Source organism: Fistularia commersonii, chromosome 30 (assembly GCF_037954325.1).
Source record: "Fistularia commersonii isolate RoL2024-O1a breed Wild chromosome 30, RoL_Fcom_v1.0, whole genome shotgun sequence".
In the NCBI taxonomy this organism is placed as follows: domain Eukaryota; kingdom Metazoa; phylum Chordata; class Actinopteri; order Syngnathiformes; family Fistulariidae; genus Fistularia; species Fistularia commersonii.
Window position 1 is genome coordinate 8,759,795 of NC_141313.1, and position 15,676 is coordinate 8,775,470.

The following is a 15,676-nucleotide window of genomic DNA, read 5'->3' on the forward strand; positions in this document are numbered from 1 at the left end:
ATGTGTTTAAAAATTCCTCTTGAAAGTCTTTTATTTTTCTTCAATCAGAAATTTCATTTACGCACCCATACCAATGCTGAGTGAACGCTCTGCTAACCGGTTACTCGTCAGTTACTAACGTGTAGTTTTTTTTTGCGCGTGTCAATAAAGTGTCCTTGGGTGTGAAGTAAAGGTAACTTCGAATAAAATGCATTATTCTTATTATCTATTCTGTATGTGTCAGTGAGGTGCAGTGAGGTTCATGGCCGGTGAGGCACTGACTTCATCACGATCAGATTTACAAACAGATGAATCTCACAGAGTAGCTTATTCACAATTTGATAGGCAGCAGTAAACAGGTTGTGTTTAAAATCTCTTTCAGCTTTCTTCACGCATACAAACTGTTGCGCACAAAAAAGCACATTTAATTAAAAACAAGTTATTATGGTCTTACGTTTACTGATCAATGAAGTCCTTGCGTCGTTCCCTCTGAACAAAAGCATCGATAACTTGATTATAAAAGTTTCCCGTGGCGTCCTTCGGTTAAAAAATAACTTTATAGTGCAAATCACTAATAAATATAACCATTTAATTCTCTTTTTCATTTAACATTTCTTTCTTTCCAAGATTGGCAAGTGAGGCACGGCCTCTCCCTGCCTCCCCTGACTGCACGTCACTGATATGTCTATATGTATGTGTGTTTGCATACATAAAAACATAGAAACCAATATTAAACAAACCAATGTCCAGACCTGACATAAAGTTTTGATAGGCTGAACTATATCCTCCTCTCCAACTGCCCATTTTGCGATCATTTTTTTATTTGTCCGTTGCCAGTGAGGAAGACGAGGCTCTTCTTCCCGTTTTAAAACTGCCAATCTTGTGTGTTTCTTCCAGGCTTTGCCCAGGAGGGGCAGTTTCAGATCAACCCCAAAGACGACAGCTTCGGCAACCGCGTGACCCTGGTGTCGGAAACCCTGTCGGTCCCCTGCGACGTGGAGAGGGACTCCACGCACGGCAACCAGATCATGTGTTACTCCAGGTCGCCATCTTCGAGTTCTGTCGCCTTCAACGCGCTCAGCTGGACAGGTTTAACCCCCGCCGCGCTCTTTACCCCGCAGACCGATGCCCCCCGGACAGTACGTGGCCCACGTCAGCGTGGACGGCGCCCCTATTCCTGACAGCCGGATCTGCAGAGGCCACTACAGGCCGTACCACTGCAGCCTCTATGTAAGCGTAATAACACCTTAACACGGACATTGCTCTTTTATATTTTGAGCGTCTCTGTACCTCCCGCTTCCTCTTCTCAGACGGTCTGGTACAGGACGCCCACCATCGTCAGCCTGGACCAGTTCAGCGGGCCCCCAGGTGCGGCCCCCGACCTCAGCTGAGAACGAGTTCACCGACATCGATCCAGGCGTCAAATTAAATTTTTTCTGCGACCGATGCAGGGACGCTGGTGACACTGTGGGGACGGATCTATACGGACGTGTACGGGAGCAACACCGCCAAGAGCTCTAACGGCCTCAACGTGCGGGTTCTGAGGTACGAGGACCCGCGGCGAATTGGCCCCCTGCATTATTTGGACCCTGGACCAAATCCAGTTTTCCCTTGTTTTTTTTTTATTTTTTTTATCCTTGTTGTTGTCACTTCATTCTCACCCCAATTATCAAATTTTTCCCTTGTGGTTTTTTTTCATTCTGTTATCTATTTTTATCCATGCTGTTGTTGTCGTCACTTATTTCTTCTATATCCATGTTCCTTCTATTTTTTATTTATACTCATATTGATATTGATATTGATATTGATATTGATATTGATATTGATATTGATATTGATATTGTTGCACTGCTGTGACAATGAATTTACCCTATGGGGATCAATAAGATCCTATCCTATCCTATCCTATCCTTTCCTATCCTATCCTATCCTATCCTATCCTATCCTATCCTATCCTATCCTTTCCTATCCTATCCTATCCTATCCTATCCTATCCTATCCTATCCTTTCCTATCCTATCCTATCCTATCCTATCCTATCCCATCCTATCCTATCCCGCTGCCTCAATCACGCCACTGTGCTTTGGCCCATGTTCCTCGCAATGATTTGTTTTCTCTGATAAAAAAAAATTATTATCCCATCAATCCTTGTCGACTTCAGATCCTACATGGGAGGGATGCCGTGTGAGTTGCTTAAACCAGAGTCGGATGAGCTGTAAGTACACGTGTGTTACATTGCTTTTATAAGGTTTTTATATAAAAATAATCACTGATTCAAGCGCAGATTGACATTATAGCTGCTTCTGTACGTGGTGAAATCCTTGGAGTTGTGGTGTAATAACATGTTTTCTAATGCTATAAACACATTACGAACTGACAGGTATAACCTGAGACTGGATTCCGAGCGGTCTCACTGGGGACACATGAGCTGCAAGATGACCGGGACATACGTCGGTAAGCGTTTCTATAATTTCTTTCAATTTGTTGTTTTGTCTGTTGTCGGGGGGGCTGGATGTTACGAATCTACGTTTTTTAGACCGTTGTTTGAATAAATATCTTGTCCAACTTCCTCCCACAGGGCATCACAACTTGTCTTACATTTTGGACAATGACTTTGGAAGGTAAAGCGCAAAAAATGAAAATAAGAAAATCTTCCCGTTCAAAAAATGATAATAAGTGGATAAGGATGGGTTATACATGGGTCTTTAGCATTAATTGTCCTACACAAGACCAAGAGTCTCAGACTTTTGTGCCTTTAAGAATGAATTACGATCGATTGCTGGGTGTTTTTATTTCTAACCCCGGTCATTCTGGAGCCGCATCGGTAACCGGATTTATTCATCTCTCCTCCAACACAGGAGTTTGCCGGAGCACAAACTGTTTCGACTTTCGTCGCTCAACAAACTCTCGATGTTCCAGACATTTGCAGGTGTGTTAGGACACGGGAAGGAGGGAGTTGTTCATGGGGAGGGTGAGCGGCGACATTTAATCTGCAAATCTTGTGTTTGGTCCCAGAGGTCACGGGGGTCACGCCAGCCAACGGCAGCATCTTAGGCGGAACCCTGCTCACCGTCCACGGCCGCCACTTCGATGAGACTGACCTGCCAGCGCGTGTCTTCGTGGGAGGTAATTATCACCACGAGAGTGGAAACACACAAACACACCAGCTGACATTGCATACAAACTGTTCAGTGCGACCAGACGGGTTTCACACGCCTCCGCCGCCAAAACAAAAGTCCACGACGGTCTCAGCTGAGATGTCGAGACTCGACACGGAGATAATCCTGCTCAACAAAATAGTACGTGAGCATTCCTTACGACAAAAGATGAGTGTCGAGTCATAACCGGGGGGGGGGGGGGGTGAAGAATCTGTTGAAACATCAAACTCACAGCGGACCGTGACAAACTGTCATAGCTTGTTCGTCTACTTGTTTGAGTCACACTCCACATCCGAGGCCCAGAGAGACTCACGCTAGCAATAAGGGAGGGATGCAGAGCTAGAACTGAGGACGTCAACATGCTAAAGATAGCATGATTGCGCTACAAAAGGTCAAACCAAGGGCAGCTCGGTGGTTAGTGCTTCCAACTCAGAACAAGAAGGTCTGCTGGTTCTGTTTCCACGGATTGGGGGACTTTCTGTGTTGACTCTCCAAGTTTTCACTGTGTCTGCATGGGTTTTCTAGTTTCCTCCCAATGTCCAAAATATGCAGAAGGCTTCATTGGAGACCTTAGAGACAAGTAGATGAATAAGGGAATGGCTGTTTGTCTCTAAATCAGTGCTTCCCAACCACTGTGCAGCTGCACACCAGCGCCTTGAGAGATCAAAAATACCCACTTTCACCTGATTGGTCCAAAAACTATTTATTCAACGCAAATGCGTCTTTGTATGTCTATCTATGTGGGCAGCATGCAGTGACAGACAGAAAAATTAAATGTTTTTTTAAATTAAGTAAATTGAGACTACAGTTTCTTCTATTTCTTTAAAAACATTTTTGGCGTATTTATTTGGTGGTGCCGTGTGATTTTTCTAAAGTAAAATATGTGCCGTTGGTCTCGCCCAGTTTGATCTGGGATAGACGCCAGCCTGTCCCTCTGGTATGCTGCAGACAATGAATGAAAGAATGATGCTAAAAATAGCTTAATTGTAGAATAATAGATCAAATCGGATATGATAGAAAAGTCCAATACGAAGCGGCCGTGGATCACCTTTGCACTCCAGGGATGGCAAACATTTCCGAACCTCAGCTTAGAGTTGCGAGCTCTCTCAAACGAATCAGGAGTGAAGTTCATCTGCTAAATGCTAACTGCTAACCACTACATTGGTCTTATCTTAGTTGCTGGATTTTACTGACACCCTCCTTCTGTTACGCGATGCTCTCCTCCAGGCACGCCTTGTGAAATCCAGCACGTGTCTGACAACAGAATCACGTGCAGGACTGCCGACAAGCCATTGAGCAACAACATGACGATCTACCCCGGTGAGACAAAAAAAAAATCCCCTCTTTGTTTTGTTTGTTTTTTAAATGTACAGTCAATGGGCCAAAGCATCCAAGGCATCTGCCCTTGTACCCATCAACAAAGGCTTTTACTTTGAAATTTATCCAACAGTTCTTGTTCTTTTCTTTCTTTTGTTCTCCACGAACGTTGATGCAGCACGGAGAGATGAGGAACAAGATAGTCGATTTTTTCCGACGTTTATCTTGACAGGATACATTTATAATGCGTTGAAAGAATTTCTATCTATAAACACGACAAAAATGCCGCCATGATGGCATTCGACTCTGCACTGTGTTTGATTCAGATCTGTTATCTTTACATCAAATGTACCGGTATGTATTTGAAATAGACTTAATCTAATTCCTATCGAACCCAGGGAGCAGAGGCTTGAGGATGGAGGTGTGGAACAACACAAGACCCCGTTACCTGACCGACATATGGGGATACAGCAGCGACGACAACGGCTACTGGTCCGAGTGGATCGACTCCATGCCCCGCATCTTTGCCAGGGAGTTTGACCTTTTTACCACACGGACCCGTGGCTTCTTGGTGCCTCCAGCCAGTGGCAACTACAACATCTACCTCCACTGTGATGACCGATGTGAGCTCTACCTAAGCAACTCCAGCAACCCCGAGAACATGGTATGGTTATTTTCACAAATGCTTGTGAAATATTTCACGAAAAATTCACAGAACACATTTTTAGTAACAAATGTATTTCTGTGTGAGAACAGGACTGCTCACTATAACTCCATTATCTGTGACTTTTTTTCGACCCTCGTCAGGAAAAAGTGGCTTACCAGCCTTATTATGTCAGGAACTACCTGATACTGCCATCACAAAAGTCCAGGTTATTGACCCTCGAGAAGGGTGCTGCGTAAGTGTAGCAGTTCATAGAAGTTTCTGAAAATACAAATTGCACAAATAGCAACTCCTTTGCCATTGTGACCGTAAAAATGATGTTCCGTAGCTACTACATGGAGATTCTGCAACAGGAGTACCATGGCCTTGCGAGCCTCAACATCGCCATGTTCCAAGAGGGCGGCTCATTCACCGAAGACCAGACAGACGATGCCGTCAATGAGGTTCAGGAGATCAGGGCGGAGTACGACGTGTATAATGAACAGCAGGTAATGTTGAGGGTTGCACGATGCCTTCACCCTTACCTCGAAGGGGTAGAATGTGAAAAGTGGATTAGTCCGCAGTACATTGGTATGGCCGGCGGTGAAGATAAGTCCCCTAACAATTAAGGTATCTTGTGCAATAGATCTTGTCCTAGTCAGCAAAGTCTCGCCCTGTTCAAGTAGCGGAAATTTCTGACGTCTCACCACCTTCACGTCTCCCCTAATCTCTTTCTTTTTGGTCCCTTTAGGTGATCACCTTCGAATCTCTGCCTGCAGGTGCTGACCCAGGCATGGAGGTGCAGCGAGTGAGCGTCAGCAGCAACTGCCTCAGCCACCTGTGCGCCAGCACCTACTTCACGCTCGGCTACGGCCAAGCGACCACCGGTAAATCGGTCATTACTGAAAATGCATAAGCGTATTACTTTTGCTAATTTGAATCTCCGATGTTAACTTCAGGGCCGATCCCTGTGAGCGCCTCGGCAGACATGGTGGAAACAGCTCTGAACCACTTGTGGTCCATCAAGCCAGACAGCGTGGAGGTCACCAAGGTGGAGGACAGCGAAGGGTCTCATTTCACTGTCACATTCAACTCCAACAGAGGTAAGAGTCTGCAGTTCCTGCAACCGCTAGCTTGAGAGGCGCAATGAGTGCATGAATTATTTATTCATTTATTGATTTTTACCCAAGGTGATTTCAGACCACTCCATTACAACGTTTTTGGCTCTGACACCAACATCACCGTTGAGGAAGTTGCCAAGGGGAGAAGCAGCATGGAGACTTTCACTCTGCTTTGGGGTGGGGTTCCCACAAAACCCATCGCCTTCAGCGCAAATGGATCTGAGGTGTGTTACAAAATCTCTCCAAGTCCTTCATCTCACTTCCATTCACCCTCACCGATTTTTGTGAGCGAATTTCCGAATTGACCGGCCGTCCATGTAACTGAGCAGGTCCAACGAGCCCTGGAGGACATGATGGAGGCAGAGTGTCCCGCTGAGATTCTGACCCTGGAGGGAAGCCTCGTGAAGTACTTCAATGATTTCGAGGACGATGACCGAGAGGTCAGTGAGGGCAAGAGAATAAAAAATATGAACACAGAAATGTACAGCACGCCTGTAACCATAGCGATGGGAACACAATGTGTAACCATACGGCTCAGCAAGTCACACCTGTAAAACCTTTGTCTTTCTCTGACTTCTCACGAATCCCAGTACGCCGAGGCCAGTAGAGGAACGCTTGTGAGAAACTCCGCTTTTTGCGGCACGCGGTCGCTAAAGAACCCTGAGATCCTCTTCAAGGACAATCACGTGACAGAGTCCGGCACCCCCTACGGTCCGGTTTCTTTGGACCAGTATTCCATGGTGAATAAGGAACTTGTTCGGTGGCCAGTTCATATTTGTACTCACAAATGTTTTGACAGCTTGCTCTTTCATCTCTCAACAGCTTTGCTTCGCGTACAAGGGAATCTTGAAAGATGAAATCAGGATAAGGTTCTCGTACCGTGACGCCAATGGCCAAAATCAGATACTGACAACAGAGATCCAGACTATCTTTACCAAAGGCCACGAGTCAGTTGGGTTGTCCGTCTTTTACGTTGTAGATATGTTTAGGTATTTGTAGAATGTATCTAACACGCAGTGGGATTGTTTCGCAGCTGGAATTACAAATGTATAGACCTGAAGAGCCCTCTGCAGGCCGTGTACATCGGAAGCGGATACACTCTCCTGGAGCTTAACCTCTACAGAGAAAACTCCGGTGAAGATTTCTACGTGGATGTGGTTCACATTGGAAGGACCCCGACCACAAATGATGAAAATGGTACAACGAACGAACAGCAGTTTCGATTTCCTATTACTCATTTTGAATCTATGATGTAAAATGATCCGTATGGGGAATTTGTGTTGTTTCCCATAGCGGTTCCCATGAAAAGGAGACCTCCACCTTTTGAAAAATCCGGCCTTTCTTTCGACGCCATCCATGTTTCCAAACATTCAAACTCGTCAAAGATCATCTATGAGATCACCGCAACACCAATGGACTGCGCTTTTGGGTTCCCCCTCCTGGAAGTGGGTTTCATGGAGGTAAATGACTCTTGTCTGCTAATTCTGCACTTTTCTCCTTTTAGTGCAGCAATGTTGATCTCATAAGGGGGTTTGGAATACATATGAGATATTTAAAACCATGACTCCTTATCCAAATTAGGATACAGCATGCAGTGAGCAAATGACAGGGGAGTGAGTGACACAAACACTTGCCGAAACTTTGCAAATAATGCAATAACGCAGCTATTGCTACTTGCCTGTAAGAAATGTGTGGGGCCAGTGAGCAAACCTGGGTCTTTGCAATACAAGACAAAATAAAAAGAAACATGTCATGTGATTACAATGATGCCACTTCCACTTTTGGCACCAGGCGGTTGACTCACTCATATCCCCACTGCCATATGAGGTAACTTGTAGAACATCTTGAACGTGCGTCATGTCTCATTTTAGTCGTTTACCAGACAGGACGCAGATCACTTTTCAGAAGTAACTGTCCAATTCCTGTAACGACTTCTGTAACCTTTTGCTGTTGTGACCAGAATTCCTTTGCACATGACATAATAGTATGTATAGTAAATTTGTAGTATATGAAGAATATCACAGATTAGTTGATTGTGGTTGATTGTTAATTATTACAGAAGGGATTCAACAGCTATCATCGCAGTCTTTGTACTTATTTACCTGTTTTCTACATATAGAAAGTCATACATTTTAGATGGCCGATCCTTTGATTACATGCACATCCAGTCCTTAAGTCCTTTAATTCAACAGAATATTTAGTTCAATAATGCGCCAGACAGGTATATTTATTGCTCCTCGACTCTGCGCCTGTATGTTGGGGTTTAACATGGTGGACGAGAAGGTAGCCTCCCTCCGCCTTCTCCTGGGGTGATGGGTTCTGACTGTTGTTTGTGGCTATGCACCCAACAACAGCTCATTTTACCAATCTGTGACGAGCACAGAAGTCCAAAAACAAGACACCACTCGGGTTCAGATCAGGGGGCCATTCTTCCCAATCACTCCTTTCCAAGTAGCACTGTCATGGCCCACGTGAGCATTGAAGTCTCCCAGTAGGACGAAGGAGTCCATGGTAGGAGCACTCTGTAGAAGCCCTTTTGGGACCCCAAGAAGGGTGGTCCATAACAAACACCATGTTCAGGCATAAAGGTGTCCATTTGTGCACTTGGCACCAACACACCTTAAGCCACAGTTCTTTGATCGACCTTGTGGTCGTGTTGTTGGACCTGCGGCCGCACGTCCCGGACACTCGGGTGTCGGGTGAAGAGAGGGGAAGAGCTGTCAACTGATCACCACCTGGTGGTGAGCTGGCTCCTATGGTGGGGTGGGATGCCAGTCGCACCTGGCAGACCAGTACCGTTACACTGGTAGACCAGGGTGATGATCCGGATGACATGGAGCCTATCCCGGCTGTCAGTGAGATAATCCTCCAAAACTACTAAACTTGCAGATTTTTAAAAAGAGCTCTTGAAATTAATTGACTGGTTCTTGCTCCACCAACGAAGAAGTGTTTTTCTTGCCAAAACGTAATCTTCTTCTTTTCCTACCTTGATTTCAAAGATGTCCGAAAGCGCTGAGGACATGACCGAGTACAAGGAAGAGGAAGTTGTTGCGACCGTTACTCGCCCGTACCGAGCCACCCCACCTCTGGACGGCACATTCGATGTGGAGATTCATGGAGGACGAGCTGAAGGTAGCTTCAGCTTCTGGACTGAGTATAGAAAGTAAAACACCAACAAATGGCCACTTGAGGTACTAGTGTTGTGATCTATTTTGTTTTTTTCCAGGTTTGTCAGTGGACATCAGTGCAGAGGACCTCAAGTATGCTCTGGAGGGAATCGCAGGGATGGGTCAGGTCAAAGTGCAAAGGTTGGGAAGCTGCAGGGACCCCAGCTGGAGTGTAGAGTGGCTCACAAGCCCTGGAGATCACCCACTCATGCAGGTCAGGCTTCGTTTTTATCTCCTACTTTGACGATCCCCTTGTCAGTCTTCACCTGTTATTGGCAGCAGAGTTACCGGCAGACACAGCACACAGCAAGAGAGGTGAACTCAGTCGAAATATTCATGATGTTCTGTCGAATTCGATGAAGTTTCACGCCAGTTTGCAACTTCAACTTCACCGTAACTGAACTGGTAGTGAATACAGAACGCGGGGTTTGCAGTATTGCAACTACAGGGATGCGAATTATTGTAGTACCCTTGAGGAAGAAGAGGAGCCGCCATCTCTCTGCCACCACAAGCTAACCCACGGGGAGGAAACAACATAAAATAACAACTTACAATAACACTAACTGGACACAAAGTAGAAAACCCCAAAGTTTACTTGCTATACTCCCAGAGTATGCTAATTTGTGCTATTTTGTTGACATCAAAATTGGATAACAATATGTTCAAAGTACTCCCTCCATGTGGCTCAAAAAATTCTCAGTTGAAACATTTGTTTGGCTGTTTCCGGTTGCAGGTCGACGATTCCCAAGTGGTGGGTAAGAACGCGACGGTCTCGACCACAGAGGTGAAGAAAGGAGGACTGCTTATCCGAAGCCTTTCTGGAGATTTCTTCCGCGTTTGGGAACCCAAACCGCAGGTACTAAATACCCACAGAGCAAGTTCTTATTTTTGTCACCGTCCCATTTGTGTTTGTCATACCTGGAGGCGCAACTTAAGTTGCACGGCATCCGTAGTAACACAAAAGACTCCGGGAGGTGATTGACAGCTGGAGTCCTCACTTTGTTAAATGGTTTCGACTCATGTTGTGCTTTGGTGCCTAATGGTGTCTAAGTAATTTACAGTGGATTCGATTCAACCATTCACAAAAAAATGGCAGTACCTGAGTGTTTAGTAACTTTCCCAAGGCAAACCGCCAACCTTCCGATTGGAGGGATGCCACCGTCCCCCCGATGCAAACCTTGCCAGAGGCCTCAAAAACACGACGTTTAACTCGATCCAGTAAAATCGATATCATGTCTGCGAATTCTTGTGATGCTGCCGCAGGTGGAGGTCCTCATCAACGGCATCCCATCAAAGTGTTCAGGAGATTGCGGTTTCGAGTGGTCCGAGGAGCAGACCCCGCTGGTGACGGCAGTTACCCCGTCTGAAGGTGCTCATTTTAATACGTCATATCATTCAGCATTTGGAAGTTTTGAAAAAATAAAAATAAAAAGTCCAAGTGTTTGTTGTGTTTCCATTAATGCTGAGTGTTTGACATCGGCAGTTGTAGCAACAGTTTAAATATACGTTGTTGTTGTTGTTGTCAGGATCCAACGGACTGGGAACCCTCCTAACCGTTACCGGCACCGGCTTCGGTGACGAAAATGCCACCATCGTGGTCGGAGAAGCCGAATGCCTGGTCGAAGAAGTCACCGGTAAGTAAAGTCCGCCCGGTGATGAGGGTTTGAGTCTTTGTACGAAACATAATTTTGCCATTTGGGTGTCAGAGAGCACGCTGGTGTGCAGGCTGGGTGCCGCCAGCGCCGGGACCTACGCCGTCTCTGTCAACTTCCCCTCCCTGGGTCACGCTGGCTTCGCGGGCGGTGACATCCACTTCACCTACCAGCTCATTGTCTCGTCCTTCTCCCCGATGGCCGGAAGTCTGGCAGGTCTGAAAACACGTCATATTCCGTTAATAATTCTGGCATTGCTTGGGATTGAATAAAATAACAGTGAAGATGTAAGTTATAATCAACAGTCTCACAATTATAAAGAGTTTGATTACTGGAGCTCTTGTCGACAGGAGGCACGCTGCTGAATGTGACCGGCTTCGGCTTCAGTGACGACACCGTGGTTACTGTTGGCAGCGAGGACTGCACTCTTGTCCACGCCACCAACACCGAGCTGAACTGCAGGACGCCGGCTGTACATTTCAACTTTTTACCTTTTTTTTTTTTTATTTCTATCATTATTTATTCAGGCTATTTTGGAGCCCATCCCAGTTGTCAGACACAACCATTCACTCTTTCATTCACATGTGGTTGCAGGGGGTGGAGGGATCGCAGGAGGTCACGGTGACGGTGGGAAACATGAGTCGAACGGCCGGCAGCCCCTTCACCTACGACAGCGACCTCACGCCCCAGATCTCCAGCCTGAGCCCCGAGACCACCACTGTGACCGGTAAGCGAGGAGCTGTGTGTCTTCAAATGTGTGTGTGCCACCGTGACAGTTTGAACTCTGTATCAGTGTGTTGTTGGAATTCGCCGGGTAATCCCTCTATGATGCTCCTCTGCCGTCAAAGTGTATTGTCATTTACTTTTGTTGTGTCAGCCAGCAAATATTTTCCCCAGCAGGGCGGTGGTGGAGCTCAGCTCCATCTTGCGTGAAGGACCTTCAGCTCTGACAGGCTAATAGCTGGCTTCAAAACATGGCTACGCAAAGTTAAATTTTTCAATTAAATCAGTAAACAAGGTAAACGGGGAATACAGCATGTATTCATTTTCAGAAATAAAATATCTTATAGTGGACAGCACGGTGGCGCTGTGGTTAGGTCTTCTGCCCCGATGCAAGAAGGTGCCTGATTCAATTTCAACTATGGGCCTTCCTGTGTGGCGTCTCCATGTTCACCCTTGTTTCTGAGAGATTTCTCCAGATTCCTTCCACAGTCCAAAAACATGCATTAGGTTCACTGCAGACCCTGTGATTAAGAGGGTGAATGATCATACATCTCTATATATGATGTCATAAATGCACTCTCAAATGAGAGTGAATGTTTTTATGCCTCCATCTGATGTATTATGAATGAATGAATGGTTGTATGTCTCCGTATGGGTCCCTGTGGTAAACAGGCGCCTGGTCCAGAGTGAACCTCACTTCTCGCCCAATGAGAGCTTAGATTGGCTCCAGCACCCCCTCGATTCTCAGTGCGCAGTAAACAGTATAGATAATGAATGAATGACTGTCCAGCGTGATTGGTTGAATACCTTGGTACCCGTTGTACCTGGATTGTACTGCCTTGAAGTGAGCTTTTACGCTGACTGGTTATGTCCGCGTTGTTTGAGTAGCAATTCCGTGGCCGAGGGTCATGGAAAAACAGCGGGTAGTCGGTGCTGCTTGCCAGAGATATGGTAACATCCGAATGTGTTAATAACTTCTTCAAGCAGGCATGAGGTGTTCTGTTTTGGATTGTGTTGAAGATTGAAGCCACAGTACAGGTGATGCAACTTTCTAGATGTCAGCCCAAAGAGGTGCACGGGAAACCTAGAAACGCGTGCGCTCATGTTGCATAATGCAGATTCTTGCAAATTTTGGACTCACTAATCTCTCAGACATCTTCTGATTTGACAATGGCATCTCCCTTTATTTTTCAAGAAAAGAGCAGGCCACAGGAATGCCTCTTAAGTCGAAACAATGACGCTTCCTAATGTTACGCCGTGTCATTAGGCGGCTGACAAGTGCTTATTATCTCAACTTGTGAATGACAATGGGAAAGAAAAAAAAATGCATGTTTGTTGTGGTGTCAATTGTGCAGGGCATCGCGTGCTAACAATCGAGGGCTCAAACCTTGGAGGCAATGACAATGACGCTGTCGTGCACGTGGGCTGGAAAGAATGCATTACTTTAGATTGGACAGAGACAAACATCACCTGCCTTCTCCCAGCGCTCCCACCTGGCCTGCACAAAGTGGACATACAGGTTGGAAACACTGGCCGCCCCCTGACAAGGTACAGCTACCATGAAAGCGCCTCAACCGCTATTTCCCAACAAGAATGGCTTGCGGCCAAATTTAGACTTCTTCTCAAATATGTGGAGAGAAAAAAAAATCCCGACCTTTTATTCCATATTTAAAAAGATGCCATGAGATAAAAATTCGGCATGGAAAAGCTGGTCGATCGACTCCGATTTAAGTATTTCATCTTCTATTGCCAGTGTTGCCATGACATTTTTACATTCCAAATAGGATGGATCTAGCAACACAGGCACTAAATAGTATGTCATATTATGTAGTAGTATTGTGTGAAATAATAATTAAAAAAAAGATAATAATCAGGCAGGATAAACAGTAGAAGATGAATGGATGGATGGATTATAATCAGAAAAGTCATTTCACTTTATTCTTTTGGATGAGCTAATGAGCATGCTAAACTAAGCTTAACATTTTACCGCTTAAACTTTGGCGTCACTTCAGGCATGTTAGCCTTGCTGACGCTGAGCTAAACCACTAAAAGTGAGACAAAACTTCAAAAAACTGCAAGCAAAAAATTCCCTCCTGCAGTTTTCGTATTACCGAGGCTAAAACAACCTCTGAGGTGGTAAATTATTTTGCTGTTTTGCCTCTAAGCCGGAAAGCAGTCATAAATTGGGATATTTGTGTGACTCTCGTATTGCTCTCCGCCTGACAGCGACGGTGTGAACACCACCATCGAATACATCCTGGATATCTACAGCGTCTCCCCCTTGTTTGGCTCTCTGCTGGGAGGAACCCACCTGACTATTTCTGGCTCCGGTTTCAGCAGCAACATCTCTGATACCAGAGTTTCTGTTGGTAAGCGACATTCAAATACACAGCACTTACACGTTCGTGCATGGAGAATAGCGCGGTTTGACCAACAAACTGCACTTGGGTGAAATCTTAGTGCGGAGAAGCTTCCCGACAACGTCACAGCTTTGCACACAACTTTCACCCAAAATAAGAAAAACAATACAATAATTCCCCTGATCACATTGCATACGTGACTTCAGGTGTTATGTGCGGATTTACCATGTGACAGGTGAAGCTGAGTGTGAAGTCAAGGTCGCCTCAGAGGATGAACTGGAGTGTGTTGTGAAGTCAGAGGAGAAGACCTACACCGTAACCAACCAGGGCTCGCACAACAGTAGGTTTGCCTTTCCACCCTTTTGTCTTGTTGTCAAGTGAGATTTCTGCCACAACAGAAGTGGGGTTAATTTACGGATCAGCGCTCGGAGCGAGGAAGTTGTCACCCATAGCGTATAAACCTTTTCAAACAACAAATTGTCTCTAAACCTGTTTGACCTCTGCTTTTCCACAATTATGTAAGTATTAGGATTACAGATCAAGAATGGAACCCTTCCTGTGTGCGTCGATTGAACTGTGAATTCGACATCGAACTGCAAATATTTGTCTGTTTTGCACAGTTTATGGACAAGGGTTCGCCTGGGACCCGGCCTCGCTGACGGTGTCCGTGGGCGACAAAGTGTTTTGGCGTTGGGAGGCGCCAGCTTTCCAAAAAGTTGCCTACCGTGTGTTCAGCGTCTCTACTCCGAGTGGTACCACCTACGAGGGGGGAGCGTTCAGCAGTGGAAACTCGGGAAGCTATTCAGGTACACCTGAATGAGACGGATAAGAAATGATGCAGAGCCTCATCGAAGGCTCGGCAAAACATCCATAGAAGTCCAATATTGCTTGCACGTAGCAACAGTTGCCACGCATATTTTGCAAAGCGGAGTGAAACGTCAATGATTTCCAAGATACACATAGATTGTTTTCAAATTCTCCTCCAGGCAGGGACAGAATGATAATACGCGAAGTTTGGTAATGACTTCCTGCCTTACTGTCCTTCAGGCTTTTTCAGCTACCGCTTCACTGTGCCCGGGGTGTATTACTACAGCAGCGGGCACATTGACTCGAACGGCAGAGTGCTTCAGGGAGTAATAAAAGTTGAGCCTCTGATGGACAGAAACGGCCAAATCTCTGTCCACGTCGGGGGAATGGAGGCCAGACACGTGGCAGTTGGTAAGCAAAGTGTTTTCTCAGAGAAAAGAAACAAATCAAGGTTTCTTTCTCACTCTTTTGTTTCACTGTGTGCCCCGCAGGGTCGTCAAGCCCCAGGGTCCGGAGGTCAATCCACGAATGTGTCGCTTCGACGAATTGCCCGGCGGCCAACGCCACGTCACTTGTCTCTTTACTTAGCTCCTCCTGCTCCACTCCCGTCGTCTACGCCATTTCTCCGAACCAAGGCTCGTACCACCAGGTCATCCACATCCAGGGGGAAGGGTTCAGTGACATCACCTGTGCCAACGAGGTGAGCGGTCACAGAAATGTTCTTGACACTCCAACTGTCCAAGCATGGCC

The 15,676-nt window shown here is 46.0% G+C and overlaps 1 protein-coding gene across 1 annotated transcript in view; it reads left to right on the top strand.

Annotated features, from left to right (window-relative positions):
* Positions 1-15,676, top strand: part of pkhd1l1.1 (PKHD1 like 1, tandem duplicate 1) — a 41,639-nt gene that overhangs the window by 1,130 nt on the left and 24,833 nt on the right. Inside the window, exons 4-38 of the mRNA XM_086178259.1 lie at positions 877-1,021; positions 1,101-1,209; positions 1,290-1,347; positions 1,431-1,524; positions 2,140-2,193; positions 2,359-2,432; positions 2,557-2,599; positions 2,837-2,907; positions 2,994-3,104; positions 4,364-4,456; positions 4,852-5,117; positions 5,261-5,352; positions 5,446-5,605; positions 5,848-5,983; positions 6,056-6,199; positions 6,287-6,441; positions 6,547-6,657; positions 6,808-6,957; positions 7,040-7,164; positions 7,251-7,414; positions 7,511-7,677; positions 9,217-9,349; positions 9,444-9,598; positions 10,118-10,240; positions 10,648-10,753; positions 10,911-11,018; positions 11,091-11,252; positions 11,387-11,508; positions 11,631-11,763; positions 13,115-13,307; positions 13,986-14,128; positions 14,355-14,459; positions 14,740-14,925; positions 15,167-15,337; positions 15,418-15,626. Of these exons, the coding sequence (XP_086034385.1) occupies positions 877-1,021; positions 1,101-1,209; positions 1,290-1,347; positions 1,431-1,524; positions 2,140-2,193; positions 2,359-2,432; positions 2,557-2,599; positions 2,837-2,907; positions 2,994-3,104; positions 4,364-4,456; positions 4,852-5,117; positions 5,261-5,352; positions 5,446-5,605; positions 5,848-5,983; positions 6,056-6,199; positions 6,287-6,441; positions 6,547-6,657; positions 6,808-6,957; positions 7,040-7,164; positions 7,251-7,414; positions 7,511-7,677; positions 9,217-9,349; positions 9,444-9,598; positions 10,118-10,240; positions 10,648-10,753; positions 10,911-11,018; positions 11,091-11,252; positions 11,387-11,508; positions 11,631-11,763; positions 13,115-13,307; positions 13,986-14,128; positions 14,355-14,459; positions 14,740-14,925; positions 15,167-15,337; positions 15,418-15,626 (4,571 nt within the window). The remainder of the gene's footprint in view (positions 1-876; positions 1,022-1,100; positions 1,210-1,289; positions 1,348-1,430; positions 1,525-2,139; positions 2,194-2,358; positions 2,433-2,556; positions 2,600-2,836; positions 2,908-2,993; positions 3,105-4,363; positions 4,457-4,851; positions 5,118-5,260; positions 5,353-5,445; positions 5,606-5,847; positions 5,984-6,055; positions 6,200-6,286; positions 6,442-6,546; positions 6,658-6,807; positions 6,958-7,039; positions 7,165-7,250; positions 7,415-7,510; positions 7,678-9,216; positions 9,350-9,443; positions 9,599-10,117; positions 10,241-10,647; positions 10,754-10,910; positions 11,019-11,090; positions 11,253-11,386; positions 11,509-11,630; positions 11,764-13,114; positions 13,308-13,985; positions 14,129-14,354; positions 14,460-14,739; positions 14,926-15,166; positions 15,338-15,417; positions 15,627-15,676) is intronic.